Source organism: Sciurus vulgaris (genome assembly GCF_902686455.1).
Source record: "Sciurus vulgaris genome assembly, chromosome: 17".
Lineage (NCBI taxonomy): Eukaryota > Metazoa > Chordata > Mammalia > Rodentia > Sciuridae > Sciurus > Sciurus vulgaris.
Window position 1 is genome coordinate 9766091 of NC_136478.1, and position 16292 is coordinate 9782382.

General features: G+C 39.3%; 1 protein-coding gene across 1 annotated transcript; it reads right to left on the minus strand.

Moving 5' to 3' along the window:
• Positions 1-2356: 2356 nt before the first annotated feature.
• LOC306647803 (metalloproteinase inhibitor 1-like) lies at positions 2357-4255 on the minus strand. The gene is made up of 6 exons (XM_079117325.1): positions 4191-4255; positions 3867-3989; positions 3655-3728; positions 3397-3511; positions 3026-3147; positions 2357-2744 (listed from the first exon to the last, which is right to left on the minus strand). The coding sequence occupies exons 2-6, from the start codon at positions 3979-3981 to the stop codon at positions 2550-2552; spliced, it is 621 nt and encodes a 206-aa protein (XP_078973451.1). The 5' UTR covers positions 3982-3989; positions 4191-4255; the 3' UTR covers positions 2357-2549.
• Between the last annotated feature and the right edge of the window lie 12037 nt (positions 4256-16292).

The following is a 16292-nucleotide window of genomic DNA, read 5'->3' on the forward strand; positions in this document are numbered from 1 at the left end:
CCCATTACAGAACAGTTCCCCATGGAACTGAACAGAAACAGAAGGTGAGACAGCAGCAGGAAATAATAGTAGTAGTGGGTAGCTTTCAGACTAGGATGATTCCTCCTTCTTTCTATGTTATTAATGAAACGTGCTGATTTTCTAATTGGCAAAGGAAAATGAGTACTTTTTAAGTGCTGAAAAAATTAGTATTTCTGACATTTCATGAAATATCTTTTCTTGGTATTCTACAAATGATGTCATCCAGTGTCCCCAAACTTTCTTCTTGTGAAGAGGGGTTATATCACTTTTGATTTCTATAATATTCGTCATTCCAGGAAGACTTTCAGAGGAACCTGATGATCTTCTACAATATAAGGGATTGATTTTGTTGTCTCCTTTTTCAAAATAAATAATTAGAAGTTATTTCCTGAGATTTGAAATCTCTGCCCCCTCCACCAAAGCTTCTGAAATACTACTATTTGAGGAAAAGATGCAAATAATTCCTGCAGAGAGAGTTCAGATCTTCATTGTCTTCCACTTTGTAGAGGTCTATTGCTTTGTATGCTGCTATAAATATTTAAAATGGCTCAATAATGCCTACAGAATTTATTGAAGAACATTTAAAGGGAACTTCTGTGACCTTCCTCTCAAATCTTGAGCATTTTTTACAACTTTAAGAGACAGTCGCCCTCTGGACTTCCAGCCTTAGTGTCCAGATTGTAGTCACAAAAACCTCTGTACCAGGTTTGCCAGCTGCCCAGTACATGTTCTCCCCGCAGAATCCTCCTCTGGTTCTTGGGTGGAAGGTTGAACTCCCAGGAAGGTGGGGTCATGGAAAATTGACACAGGGATTATACAGCCTCCTCTCTGATTATAAGCCACCACTATGCCCACTCAGATTCTTAACTCTTTGCAAAGAGCCCTACCTTATCCTGAGAGCTTTAAATGGAGGACTTGCTCTTTAGAAAGTTTAATTTTGAAGCCTGAATTGGTTGGGTCAGGTTGGAGGTGTGCAAATATCAGGCAGGCCCTTTATTCCTGATATCCCCCCTTAGCTCACTCCGGTTTCCAAGACTACACCTGGAACAGCACTGCCTCTGCAGATTTTCCTTTCCAGAATGAAACCAGGTGCTCTCGGGAACTTGGGGGTAGGAAGAGAGGGAACATGTCTGATGTGAGTTTGAGAGAGCCCAGTAGGCTCATGTAAAATCTGTAGGTAAACCTGGCACTTTAGTTGGTAGTTTTACTTTTTACAGGGGCATACGTTGACAATTCTGAAACTACCTGTAGACTAGTGTTGAAAAATGTATTTATGTAATTCATTACATAAAACCAGAGTCAGGTATTTTAGTGTCACAGAAATCAAGTACAAATAGAAAGAGTTGAGGCCTGGAAGAAGCCCTGTATCACACGACTGTAGCTGGCAACAGCAGTATGAGCTCATGGTTGCTTTACTATATATACTTGGAGATATTATGGAAATAGTCATAACTATTGTGAATGGATTGGTAAACATGCATTTATTTCCTAGCTCTGCCTACTGAGAAAACTTAGTAGCAGTGACTCGCTGGTATCAATGAATATCCTAATGCCTAGATGTGAGTTTCTTTATTCCCTTGTCTAATCTAAGAAATGAAGGGGTTAAAAAGAAGAAGAAGAAGAAGAAGGCATAGCCAATAGAATGCAGAAATGCAAATACAGTGACCTTCATGGTGGAAAGCACGGCAGACACACCTTGACTGGGGGCAATGTTAATGATGCTAGTGACATCAATTCTGTGTAACTATGTTATGATGGAATGAGATAGTTACTTCCTTTCTTTTTGGAATTCTTTCCCAAAATGCGTAGCCCCAGACTAATAATGAAAGTACAGCAGATTATACCCAAATTGAGGGAGTGTGCATTTTTTAGAATACCTGACTAGTTCTCTTTAGTTACTAAGTCATGATAAAGTAAAACTGAGTTATCACAAATACTATTTACCAACATTTTCCCTTACATTTGTCTTTAAGTCCATCCATGAAATCTTCCTCTTTGTGTTCTCACAAAATGTAAAGTTTTTTTAATTAAAACAAATTTTTTTTAAACCTTCAGGGATATACTTTATACTTACAGAGGAGTCCAGATTCTATGAGAACAAAGAATACATCCTCTCTCCCTTACTTACGGATCACTGATTTAGGACATCATCTAGAGAAGACTTAGGGCATGTCAGAAGGAGCCTGACCCCAGTTTTTCTAGATCTATTCCTTTGGGATGAGGAATTTTGCTTTCAGTAGGATGAGGAGACCAGAGTAATTATTTTGAAATGAGAAAGACTCATGTCAGTTGCTCAATGAATGAAGACAAAAATTTAATGAAGAATGCAGAGGATTAAGGGGCTTTGGCAGCCTGAGACTGGATTTATCAATCTTGTTGAGGCAGATGCTGCGTGCAGAAACTAAACAAAATTTCAGCGTATAACTGGATTACTCTTTCTTAAAACTAACCTGGTCTGTCAACATTACCCAGGTGGAAAAAGAATATTAGCAGAGAGTTGCAGGTGGAAATGAAGATGGGGGTGGAGATCAATGTGGAACCAGACGGGTGCCACTGATTGGGATGGTGACCCATTGGCACCGACCAGTTTTGGAGGCAAAGCACATAGAGGTCTTGGTCTGGTCTCCTTCCCAGTAAGTGTACTGGCAGTCTTTCTGTTGCCAAACACATTCTTTCTCATCAGGTTCAGGACAGGAATCCGAGCACGCTAAGCAGGGATTAATCTAGAGGAGGGGACACAGGCTTGTTAACATGCTGCTCTGGGGTAGCACATCCCATCCTAGGAGGACAAGGAGACAGTGGTAGGGTACCAGCGGAAGCTGAGAGAACAGATAGAGGGGGCTAGGGACAGGAAGAGCAGAGATTAGGAAGAAGGTAGAAGGGCAGGAGTGTTTCAGAGGGCAGAGATCACAAGGCTGTGGAAACAGAGAGGAGGAAAGGCCAGAGTCTAGCATTCCAAACAAACAAGCAAAAAACAAAGAAAAATACTGAGGATGTTACTCACATGACAGTCACATCCTTTACGGTAGAATGACTCTAAACCTAATCTCTGCTCTAGGAAGAGATGAGCCCATATGTACACCAGGTGGCAGGTTGTGAAATGTATTTTCCCTGCTGTCAGAAAGCCTGTACCAAACAGAGAGCAGAGAGCATGAGGACATCCCCTGGGGAGGATATTCTATGGATCAGAAGTGGATAGACTGCAGACCCTAAGGCTGGCACCAAGTTAGCCTGGACTGCCCAGCCCAGTGTCTTCCTAGGAAGAATCTGCCAGACCCTTGTCCTCAGTGCTGCTGGGATTGGCAGAAGTACAGTGGTCCTTTCAAGGCTGGGGGTCCCAGGGGCAAGTGGTTGTGTGTGGACAGGGATGCTCACCTGCGATAAGTATATTTGTTCGGATGGAAGTTTGCATCAAAAAGCCACATTCGTCCAAAGACTGGGGTGTGTAGATTTCATGGATTTCATTTGCCTTCAAGGGACCCTTGAATATCTGTGGTAGGGAAAGGTGGTTAGGATCATAGGTTTTCAAAGAAACACGTGCATTTCAGAAACCAACTTCCTCAGACAAAGCACACCAGAGAGCCTTGTCAAGTGGAGGAGGAGGGCTGAGAAGAAAGGAATTGTTGGGTTTACCTTAGTGACGTTGACTCTCAGGCTTTGTTTTTTCCTGATCACGGGTCCTAGTCCCAAGAAGTCAGTGAGCATCACTGGGAAGAGGAAGAAATGAGTCACAGAGCCATGGGCTCATGGGTTTGAGACTCACACATCCCCGAAGCTTCCCCTGCTTCTGTGTTTCTGCACCCTGTGGGGAGACCTCCTCCCGGGTTCGATTTGCCTGGACTCACCAACATCTGACTCGCAGTAAATGGTCTGGGGGTGCTGCAGCTTGCACAAACAAGCATCGCAGGATGTGGACAGAGCCAGGAGCAAAGGAAAGGCCAGCAGGAACAAGAGGTCCATGTGGAGCACTGGGGGACACAGGATATAAACTGAGGCATAAACGTTTTTTCTGCCTAGCTTCTCCACTGGCTCTAGGCAGGACCCGGGATGAATCTGGGAACCCCCTACCTCCCTTTACGTTTAGGGACTTGAATGAGCACTGTGGTCCAGCTCCTATGATCTTGTGAGCCAGATGGGCCAGTTTGGGTCCCACATTCGAAACACCTTACCTCTGTTTGTCACCTAGGTGTGCCACAGCTCCTGCAGAACACCCAGCATCAAGAGGAGGGCCACCTGCGTTTCCTTTTCCACCCTCGGCATGTCCAATCAGGGAGTCACAGTCTGCTTATTGGCTGCACTAGTCATTTGGGATCATTCTGTCATCTGCATTTTTTTTTTTCATTCTCCAGTGCTATCAGCCTGAGGCGTGTGATCTGACTATTGCATATGCTTTTTCGAGTCCTTAGTCTCTGCATTGTCATAGCAAGACTCGCCAATTGGACTCATTCCTGGTCTTATGGGTTGAATGGTGGTGTCCCTCCAGCCCCTCTCTCAATTCACATTCGAGTCCTTAACACCCAGTATAACTCAGAAGGTGATTGTGTTTTGAGATTGATCTTAAAAGAGGGAACTAAGGTAAAATGAAGTGTTCAGGGTGGATCCCACTCCAGCATGAATGGGGTCCTTCTAAGAGGAGGAGGTTTGAGCACAGACCAGGCATTCCTGTGAAGAGACAGGAGGAAGACAGCCATCTGTAAGCCAGGAGAGAGGCCCTCAGAGGAAACCAACCCTACCGGATGCCTTCATCTCAGACTTCCAGCCTCTGGAACACCGAGGAAGCAAATTTCTGCTTTTGAAACCATGTGGTTCATGATACTTTGCTGTGAAAGCACCAGAAAACAAATGGACTGTTCTATGTTTAAAATGATATTTATGGCCTTTATACAATTTAAATTTACATTGGAATATTGAGGAAAAAACCACCTTTAACATTAAATGCACTAAACAAGGTTTGTTAAGTCATCCAACTTTTATTCCTTCTCTATAATTCTATCCTCTGTCCCATCCCTGTAGCCTTTCATTTATTATATTATATCTTGTCATTATTCTTTCAATTTTAAGCAATGATAAACACAGACAAGAGCATATGCATTTCTTTCCTTAGGTAAAATTGTAATACTCTCCATATATATGTTTTGACACCTGGTCTTTATTTTAGAACAATACCTAAGGAATACTATAATTGTCTACATGTTTCTCATTCCTTATATAATTACATAACATTCAATATTGATTTGCCTTTGGGTATCCAGCCAGTCTCTAATTATTGGTCCCTTGAATAGTTTTCTGTTGCTTACTCTTACAAATAAAAGACAAGTCCCCTCTCTTTGGTGGGGAAAAAAAAAAAAAAAAAGATTGCAAGAACCCCAGTGGGGGGCCTGAAACTGTGGATGGAACCCAACTTTCTATACACTATGCATTTTCCTGTACATACATACTAAAGATGGTTTAACCTATGTTCAGGCACAACAAGAGGTTAACTACACCAATTCAAAATAGAACAAACTATGACAATACATCTCAATCAAAGTTTGGTGTCAAGGGCCACTATTAGGTGAAATCAGGGTTCTCAAAACACAAGCTCTGCTGTCCAGTCTATCTGACAACTGAGATCTACTAAGTGAAACATGGGTGGGTAGTGTATACTGAGTGGAAACAATGGGAAAACAATCATTCATATCTTGGGCCAGATGAAGTGGGACAGCATGAGATTTTATCACAGCATGCAATTTAAAACTTATGAATTATTTACTTCTGGAATTTTTCATTTAATATTTTCAGACTAGGGTTGACTATAGGTCACTGAAATGTTGGCAAGTGAAACAATAAATAAGGGGGGACTACTGTACCACAATGAATAGGCTTGTGAATACATTTTTTCTTATATTTGAAAAAAATGTCTGTGGAAGTAATTCCTGGAAATAGAATTAGGTTAAGTGCCATTCACATTTTTTTTTCTGTGACTTGTCCATATTTTGTGCTCTTTTGCTTTTTTAAAAATTATTTATTTTTAAATTTTTTACAGACCATATTTTGATTCATTGTACACAAATGGGGTACATCATTTCATTTCTATGGTTGTGCATGATGTGGATTCATACCGTTTGTGTAATCATACATGTACATAGGGTAATGATGTCTGTCTCATTCCACCATTTTTCATACTCCCCCTCCCTCTCATTTCCTTCTACATAATCTAAAGTTCCCCCATTCTTCTCTCACTCCCCACCTCCCCACCCCCATTATATATCATTCTCCACTTATCAGGGAAAACATTCGGCCTTTGGTTTTTCGGGATTGGCTTATTTCACTTAGCATGATATTCTCCAAATCCATCCAAGCAAATGCCATATTATTCTTCTTCTTTATGGATGGCTCTTTTTCTATAGGGTAAACTTTTACCATTTTGAGAAACAATATTTTTTTAAAAATAATAACTCTTTAGGGTACATTGCAAATACCTTTCTTGTTTTTGGCACATCACATTAACTTTTCTTAATTTCTTTCAAATGATTCACCTATTTGTGTTAGACAGTGTTCCATCACTGTGATGAAATACCTGAGACAAAAAAACTTACAAGGAGGAAAGATTTATTTTGGCTCATGGTCTCAGAGGTTAAAGTCCTTATTGACTTGGACCTGTCGCTTTGGGACTGTGGCAAGGTCAAATATGAGGGAGGACAGGGTGGAACGAGTGTTGACACCACAGTGACTGGGAAGCAAGAGAAAGAGAATGGGTCCAGGGTCCCAATATCCCCTACAGGGGCACACGCCCAGTGACCCAACTTCCTCCCATTAGGCCCCACCAACTCCCAATTGTGCCATCAGCTGGCGACCAATCCTTTAGCACAAAAGCCTTTGCAGAACAATTAAGATCCAAACCATAGCACTATTTAACAATGTTTTGATTTACTTCTTCTGGATTTTGATACAGAGATTTGTTTGAAGCTTTTGCTCAGGAATTCTTCCATCATTTATGCAATTTCACTTTTTACATTTAGACCTCTAAACCAGTCAGAATTTTTCTTGGTGTCAAAGTGAGGTGTATACTCAATTTTATCTTTTTCCTTATGGATATTTAACTACCCAATACAAAGATACATTTACTGTATTAAATTAAGATGTCATCTTTGTTACGTATAACATTTCTGTATGCATTTGAGACTCTATCATGATTTTTAAATTCTATTTGGTTTGTTTATATATCTATTTGTTTATATATCTATTTGTTTATATATCTATTTCTGCACCAATAACTCTACTGCACTACTGAGACTTAACAACATATTTCAATGTATTCTTGATATTTAATCATTCTAGAGGAGAACACGGTTTAATTTTCCATCTTCTGAAAATTTCTGCTCTCCTTTGGCTCATGGTTCCCTTCCATTTTCAAAACCACCAAAAGCTAGTCAAGTTTTTCTCTCCATATCACGTGACACTGGCCCTTTGGCAGTCTTCTGTATTTAAAAGATCACTGTAATCACACTGACTCAACCCATATATCCAGGGTAATATCTTCAAGTCAGCTGACTACAAAACTTAATTCCACCTGTAAAATTAGCTGTGTCTTGTCATTTAACATGATATACTCACAGATTTCAAGGATAAGGATGTAGTCATCTCTGGGGGCATCTTTCTGACCACCAAGAGGTAGAACTGCATTCAGTGTAAAAATTCACTTCAGAAACACTGATCTACGTGGTCTCCCATCCAAAGACAAAAAAAATCAGAACTCTACTAACAAACCATCCCTTCCACCTCCTGTGAAGTTCTTCACTGGAATTCTGTCTGTAGGCAGATGGAGCCACATCACTGTGAGTTACCTGGGCTTTAAAAGACCATTCTCCAATGAGATTCATGTGAAGGAACACCTGAAGCCAGGTGCCTTGCACAAGGTCAGAAGACACCGAGGCAAAATCTTAGGCACTAGCGCCACCTGCAGGACCACCGTGAAGATTACCATCCATGGTACATTGACCTGTGATAGCCCGCTGGTGTTTCCCTCCTGGGCTTTCCTGCTCCTCTGGAATACATCCTTCATAAGTGACAACCTGAAACTTCACCGCCCAGCCTTAATCTGAAGAACCTCTGAGATACTACATCTTCCTATTCATTCAAAATTTACTCTTGCGTCCTTTGAGAATCTTCACGTTTTGTTATCTGCAACCATAAGTTAGGACCAGTGAGTTACATTATCCAAGTGCCAACCCCTGAGGCAAAGCATGGAAAAGAACTCAGTCTCTGCGCACTGAGGTCTGAAGAGAAGAGCTTTATTCGTGAGAGATGGAGCACCTGTCACATAGGAAGCTGCTTTTGTCTCTATTGTGTACAACACTGTCTTATATGGTTGCAGTTAAGCTAGTCAGATACCTTAAAGATCAAGCCTTGCGTAAGTAGTCACTAGCCTATTTGGCAGATTACCAGTCAGTAACAGAAAGTAACAAGCAATTCTTCGAACCCAGGAGTTGACAGGCTCACAAGCCACAGAACTGTTTTACCAACCACAGGAGAACATCCTGTTTACAGAACAAAGGACACAGGGATGAGGCCCTAGTCCCCGAGTGGCCTGTTTGGGGTGTCTGTCTCCTGACAGAATGCCACATAGGTCTCCTTCCAGGAGACAGGCCCCACAGTTTTGGAACTTTTTATTTGAGCAATGTAATATTTTTAGCTCTTAAAAAATCACATACACATTTTATTGCTCAACAACTTTGAAGGCAAGCTGCGAACAGCAAGATATTCTACCTCTGAATTTGTGTATCTCCTAAATATATTTTCTTAGGGAGCAAGGAAATTTCTCCTTGATTTAGTAAGTTTACTCAATGTATATTATTGATTTTTAATTTTTTGGGGGGTCACATTAATGCCTTTGTGGCTGGATTCTTTTTCACTTTTATCTATTCCAGGATCCAATCAGGAATCATACATTGCATTTATTTAATTATCATTTCTCTTTAGACTACTAAGTTGCAGTTTCTCAGTGATTATTTTCACCTTATGTCCTTCACATTTAAAAAAAAATGTCTTGTTACTTTGTACAATATTCCTTCAATTTCAGTTTGACTGATATTTCCCATGATGGAATTCAGAGTATGCTGTTTCATCAAGAATATTGATAAAGCAAAATTGTATCTGGATATTGGTCCGCTCTTGGTACATTTATGTCTAAGGATTTTATCTATAAACTTATTTATTTAATGTTTGTAAATGGAAAATTCATATATCCATTGACTATATATCCTATTGGTTTATTTATCTGTATGTAGTGTATTTATTTTTACAGGTTAATTATATTAACTATACTTGCTATTTTATTAAATGTGGTTGCATTCAGTGATTTAAATTTTTTTTTTGTTTTCCACATTTATAACTATATTATCTATTGTACTTTACAATGCGTGCAGCTTTTAGGATCAAGATATTCTGGGCATGATGGCTGCAGGCATCTTATAGCTGAGTCACCTTCTGGGAACTGCTCCCATTCTATGGGTGTCACACACACCAAGTTTCTGCCTGCTCTCTGCATAAAGCTTGCATCTAACACTGGTTTGGGTGGTGATGCAAAAGTTCAAAACCATCACTGAATACTATAAACTGTAGACCCATCACTGTCATACAGACTCCAGATCACCGACATGCGAGACCCCACATCCTGAGTCTGTAGACCCCAGATCACAGATCTGGATTCAACCCCTCAGGGACTTCACACTCCATTTCTAGGCGCCACATCTAAAGAACATAATAAGTTACTCCAGAGAAACTTTTATTTCTAATACTGCCATCCTCCTGTTACTCATTCCCGAGTCCTTCCTCAGGGACCCACTAACTCCCACCACTGGACCCGCAACGCTTCTCACTGAGCCTACAATGATCAATCATACACCCCCGAACCCCAAAGCCCTATAAGTTGCCCTCTAAACCCCATTACCAACTCCAAACATTCCCCACTCCTGACCACAGATATCTTCCAATATTTGACCCAGTAAATCATATATCAATCTCCACACAGATACCTTGTATGAACAACACAAATCTCCAGATCTATCACCTAAATTTTACATCACTGATTTCTCAGATGTGTCCCAAATCAGATCATCAAGCAATCAAGCACTCATAGAACATTCATTGGTTATACCAAGCTTCTCTCACTGAGAGTACAAGGACAATATGCAAATATTTACAAACATGTCTGTGGAAATTCCCCAGGAAAATAGTAAATACAAAACAAAATGCATACATGAATAACCAACCAAATATTACTGATGTGCTTTTTTTGTGTTTTCTAGAAAACATGTTGCATTAACTTCAGCCTGTCTTGCTGTCCACGAGTGGAGAGCCGTAGTGCTTTTCACCAGGTTATCTATGTGCTTAAATGATAAACACCTCAGAGATAGTAAATGCAGGCAGAAATATGGCCAAACTCAACGTGGTGAGGTAGGAAAATGCTGTAAAGCTTGTGGAATTGGAATTTGGAATTAAACAAATGTACGTATTTAGGTTGCATGTTAATTAACTTTTTTTGTTAAGAATTCCAAACATAAAATTTAACTGTACAGTGCACAAAGCATTATGTTTTGGGTTATACTTTAAAACAACTTAGTGAAGGATCTTGGCTTACTGTAAAGATGGAGTAACAAGGACCAACTTTACTCCCTACCTAAAATTCCCCAAAACCCAGTCAGAATATGTGAATCAATCATTTTAAAGTTATTGGGCATAGGCAGCAAAAGGACATTGAGCTCTCTGAAACAGGAAATAAATAATGTGAGACTTACGATTATTTTAGATTTCTGCTTTGGGAGAGTATTCAGGCTACTTAGCATGAAAAGAGAACTCAGATAGAACCTGCTGGACTACATGAACCAGGAGATAAAAGTGAGAATCCAGGAAGATCAGCATAGCTAAAGGTTGTTGTCAAAAGAAGAGATTTGCACAGGGAAAAAACTTCATCATTTTTTAGAAAGTTTTCCCCAAATTTTCATCAGAGTACTGATAAACACATGTGTGTGTGTGTGTGTGTGTGTGTGTATGAAAATAAGACTCATAATGAAAACACAAGTCAATCAATAAAGACCGATCAAGAATTGGTGCAAATGTTAGAATCATCAGATAAGGACATTAAATTATTTATCTTAACTGCATCTCATATGTCCTAAAAACCAAATAGACATAAGGAAGTTAAAACAAAATCCAAAACAAACCAATAGGAATACTTCAATACCTGAGATGAAAGATTTATTGTGTGAGATCAACAGATTAGTCATTGTAGTAAAGATTGATAAACATTAAAATGTATTTGAACCTGTAGAACAAAAAACACATGGTTTAAGCAAATGATAGAACATCAGTGATCTTGGAACAATTCCAAGTGGTACAAAATAAGTATGATTGGAGTTCCCTGAATGTGCAGCAGACCAAATTAAATTTATTATTTAAATAAATAATAGCAAAACATTTTATAAATATGGCAAAAACAATAAACCCACAGATACAGGCTCAGCAAACCCCCAAAATAAGAAAGATGGAGAAAACTATACAAAGACACATGATAATTAAATCGTTCAAAACCAGTGATAAAAATAAAAATTTAAAGCATTTAGAGCAAAAAACCACATCATATACAGAAGAACAAAAATTTACATGACAGCAGATTTCTCAGTAGCAATAATTGAAGTAAAAAGACAGTGGAGCAACATCGTTAAAATAAAACTATGAAAGAAAAAACTCTGTTTGATGAACAATTTTATACCAAATGGTAAATACATTTAAATAAATGTGAAATAAAGGCCATCAACAAAAATTCTCACCTTATGTCATTTATAATGATAAAATGAGTGTTTTCCACTAAGATTGGGGGAAATGACAAGAATCTTTGTTTCTGCCCCTTCATTTCAACATCGTAGCACAAGATCTAGCCAGTGTTGTCATGTAAAAAAATAAAAGCATCTCGATTGGAAAGGAATGTTTTATTAGATTAGGAATGTTATTAATAGATGACATCATCTTATACGCAGATCTTAAAATATCTGAAATAAACCCTGCCAAAACCCCAAAAGCAAACCAATGACAACAGTAACAATAACAAAACTGATAGAAAGTGAAAAATAAATTCAGAAAAACCGTAGACTATGGGTATGATAAAGATCAATTGTATTTTTATACATAAGCAATAAAGTATCTGAAAATAAAATCCAGAAATAAAATATCAACAAAATGAAAAAGTGCTTAAGAGTACATTTTTAAAAGAAGTGAAAGAATCGTAAAAATTATAAACTAAGGCTTAAAAAATTAAAGAATATCTAATAAAATGGACAGACATTTCGCATTCCATAACTGGAAGACTAAATCTTGTCAAATCACAAAAGTACATGGAGGAAAACCTAAAAGCATCTTACTAAGTGAAAGAAGTCAACCCCATGGTCTACATATTCTATGGTTTTGGCTACATAATACTCTGGAAAAGACAAAATTAAGGAGGGTGTAAAATGATCAGTGGTGTCAAGGGTCATTCTGGGGAAGAGAAATGAATGGATAGAACATAGAGGATTTTTTTTTTAGGGCAGTGTAACCATTACGTATGACAGTAACATTGTAAATACATGTCATTTACTCTTTATCAAAACCCATAGAATGGGCGTGAACCCCAATGTCAGCTATGGACTTCGGGTGATGATGTGTTAATGTCGGTTCATCAGCTGTGAGACACGTACCATTCTGATGGGGGTTGTTGATGAGGATGGGGATGCCATCCACATGTGGGGCAAGGGATCATGGGAAATTTCTGTACATTCTGCTCCACTTTACTGTGGCCTTAAAACTTCTCTTAAAGTCTACCTGAAAACAAAACAAAATAAATAAAAACCCAACACCTCACAACCCAAGAATAAGAAAAACAGCATCATGAAAAAGGGGCAAAATTTTGAATGGACATTTCACTAAACAATGTACGCAGACAGCTAGTACGTCCATGCAAAGATGTCCAACATCATCAATAATTAAGGTGACTTGGAGTGAGAAAGCCCTTCACCCTCACTAACGTGACTACAGGTTATTTTGGGGTAATCCCAAACTCCAATGTTTGAAATGCTTTCAAATCTGAAACTTTTGAGTACTGATATGACTCTCAGGTTTTAGAGATTTGGGATTTCAGATTTTCAGATTAGGGTTGTTGAATAGGTAGTCTGTGCAAAAATTCCAGCTGCCCCCCCCAACCCCGCCCACACCAAAAAACCCCTCAGAAATCTGAAACACGTCTAGTCTCAACTATTTTGGATGAGGGATATTCAACCTGTAAAATCAAACAGAAAGGAAGCACTACGTGTGGATTGTGGTGGGGAGAAACAGGAACTTTCATATTTTGTGGTGGGAAAGTTCATTGTACAGCTACTTTGGGAAATGAATTGGCAGGTTTTTTTTTTTTTATTTTAATGTTAAACATTTATTTTATGGCCTGGAAATTCCATTCCTACATATCTATGCAAGAGAGATGAAAACACATGTCCACAGAAAGCTTGTATGTGAACGTTCGCAGTTCCGCTGTCCATCAGAGCCCAAGCTGGAAGGTTCCAAGTGAACGGAAATTCAGCTGATGGACTGCATTGCTTTCCTGTGGCTGCTGAGGCCATGTGAGTTTCCTCTTTGTGGGTTCTGGAGGCACCCAGTCTGAAATGAAGCTGTGAGCCCTGCTGGAGTCCTTCTTCAGGAAAACCTGGCCTTGGCCCTTTTGGCCTTCTATTGACAGCTGACATTCTGACATTCCTTGATTCTCAGCCACAGCACTTCACCCTCTACCTCTGCCTTCACACCACCTCCTCCCTGTGTTTCAGGCTTTTGTCATTCAACACCAACCCTGAGATTCTTCCATGTTGTCATGTGGAGGCAGATCTCCCTCTGCCTCTTCCTAAGGACACCTTGGGATGGTGTGTAGGGCCCACCAGGGGATTCAGGATAATCCCTTCATCCAAATATCCTTAATTAATTATTTTTGCTGAGGCCTGTCACCCAGATAAGATGATCTGCAAGTATTAGGATCTGATACCTTCAGGTGAATAGAGAAAACATTCTATGTTAGAGGATTGATGAGATTGGATAGGTTTCGCCTTCAACATGAATGAGCCTGGAGAACATCAGGCTCAGTGGAAAGAGACAGACCCTGAAGATTGCACATTGCATGGCGCTGCTGATGTGAGCCCTCTATAAAGATCAGAGAGCGCAGTGTTTGCTTAGAGCTGGGTAGATGTAAACAGGCTCAAGGGAACCTGCTGTGGTGGTAGAAATATTCTAAACCTGGACGTGGGTCACAGTTGCACACTGCATAAATTTGCCAAAATAATTGAGTTTTACATTATGCAAATAATACCTTGTAGTGAATTCTTACACTTTCATGGTGCTTCACCATCCATTTTGAATATAGGTTGGATTTTCCTATACCGGAGGCAGGGCTCCATCAACCTTGACATGGTTTCTAGTTCTCTGCCGCATCCCAGCAGTTCCTCCATGTGCTGGATACAGAGATCTGCCCCATCCAAACATTCTCTGGTGACTACTTCCCAATGGAATGGGAATGATGGATCCTTCCTCATTGAATGGCCCTGCTGAGCCTAACACCCTTTGTGAGCAGTACAGAACAACTACACGGACTACCTCTCAGTCATGGTATTACTGGGCCTGCTTGCACAACACCCACCAATTAAAACTTCCTGCAGTGAACACGTTTATATAACTCACTGGACCCCAATAAGCATTGACTCCTGGGTCTCTCTCCACCTGCTCCCTGGCTTCTGTGTGTGTATGTGCCTGACTGTGACCTCCAGGCTTGCCAGTATCACTTAACTGTAAGTAATAAAATCATTATTTCCTGTGTCTAATCCTTTTCTAATCCTTGCAGGGCTGTTCACCCTCTCAAAGATGTTAAATTGAATCTATCCCAGTTATTGATTCTTGCTTTTATTTCTTGTGCTATGGGAGTCCTGTTAAGGAAGTCTGATCCTAAGTCGACATGTTGAAGATTTGGACCTACTTTTTCTTCTATAAGATGAAGGGTCTCTGGTGTGATTCCAAGGTCCTTGATCCATTTTGAGTTGAGTTTTGTGCAGGGTGAGAGATAGGGGTTTAGCTTTGTTCTGCTGCATATGGTTTTCCAGTTTTCCCAGCACCATTTGTTGAAGAGGCTATCTTTTCTCCATTGCATGTTTTTGGCACCTTTGTCTAGTATGAGAAAACTGTATTTATTTGGGTTCATGTTTGTGTCCTCTATTCTGTACCATTGATCTACCTGTCTGTTTTGGTGCCAATACCATGCCGTTTTTGTTACTATTGCTTTGTAGTATAGTTGAAGTTCTGGTATTGTGATATCCCCTGCTTCACTCTTCCTGCTAAGGATTGCTTTAGCTATTCTGGGTCTCTTATTCTTCCAGATGAATTTCATGATTGCTTGCTCTATTTCTGTGAGGTACATCATTGGGATTTTAATTGGAATTGCATTGAATCTGTATAACACTTTGGGTATTATGGTCATTTTGACAATATTAATTCTGCCTATCCAAGAACATGGGAGATCTTTCCATCTTCTAAGGTTTTCTTTAATTTCTTTCATTAGTGTTCTGTAGTTCTCATTGTAGACGTCTTTCACCTCTTTTGTTAGATTGATTCCCAAGTATTTCATTTTTTTTGAGGCTATTGCAAATGGGGTAGTTTTCCTAACTTCTCTTTCTGAGGATTCATCACTTATATATAAAAATGCACTAGATTTATGAGCATCGATCTTATATCCTGCTACTTTACTGAATTCACTTATGAGTTCTAAGAGTTTTCTGGTGGAATTTCCCGGTTCCTCTAAATATATAATCATGTCATCAGCAAATAGGGATAGTTTGAGTTCTTCTTTTCCTAAACTAAAAAATGTTCCTAAACTAAAAAGCTTTCTCTCAGCAAAGGAAACTATCAGCAATGTGTGAAGAGAAAAAATTTTTGCCACTCATATTTCAGATAGAGCACTAATTTCCAGAATATATAAAGAACTCAAAAAACTCTACATGAAGAATACAAATAACCCAATCAACAAATGGGCTAAGGAAATGAACAGACACTTCATAGAAGAAGATCTATAAACAATCAACAAATATATGAAAAAATGTTCAACATCTGTAGTAATAAGAGAAATGCAAATCAAAACTACCCTAAGATTCCATCTCACCCCAATTAGAATGGTGATTATCAAGAATACAAGCAACAATAGGTATTGGTGAGGATGTGGGGAAAAAGGTACA

Excerpts from the sequence above, each read along its gene's own strand:
- LOC306647803 (XM_079117325.1), bottom strand. The coding sequence starts at position 3,981 with ATGGACCTCTTGTTCCTGCTGGCCTTTCCTTTGCTCCTGGCTCTGTCC. Across the intron at positions 3,729-3,866 it reads TTACTGCGAGTCAGATGTTG|TGATGCTCACTGACTTCTTG; the intron begins GTGAGTCCAGGC and ends TCCTCTTCCCAG. Across the intron at positions 3,148-3,396 it reads AACAAATATACTTATCGCAG|GCTTTCTGACAGCAGGGAAA; the intron begins GTGAGCATCCCT and ends TGTTTGGTACAG.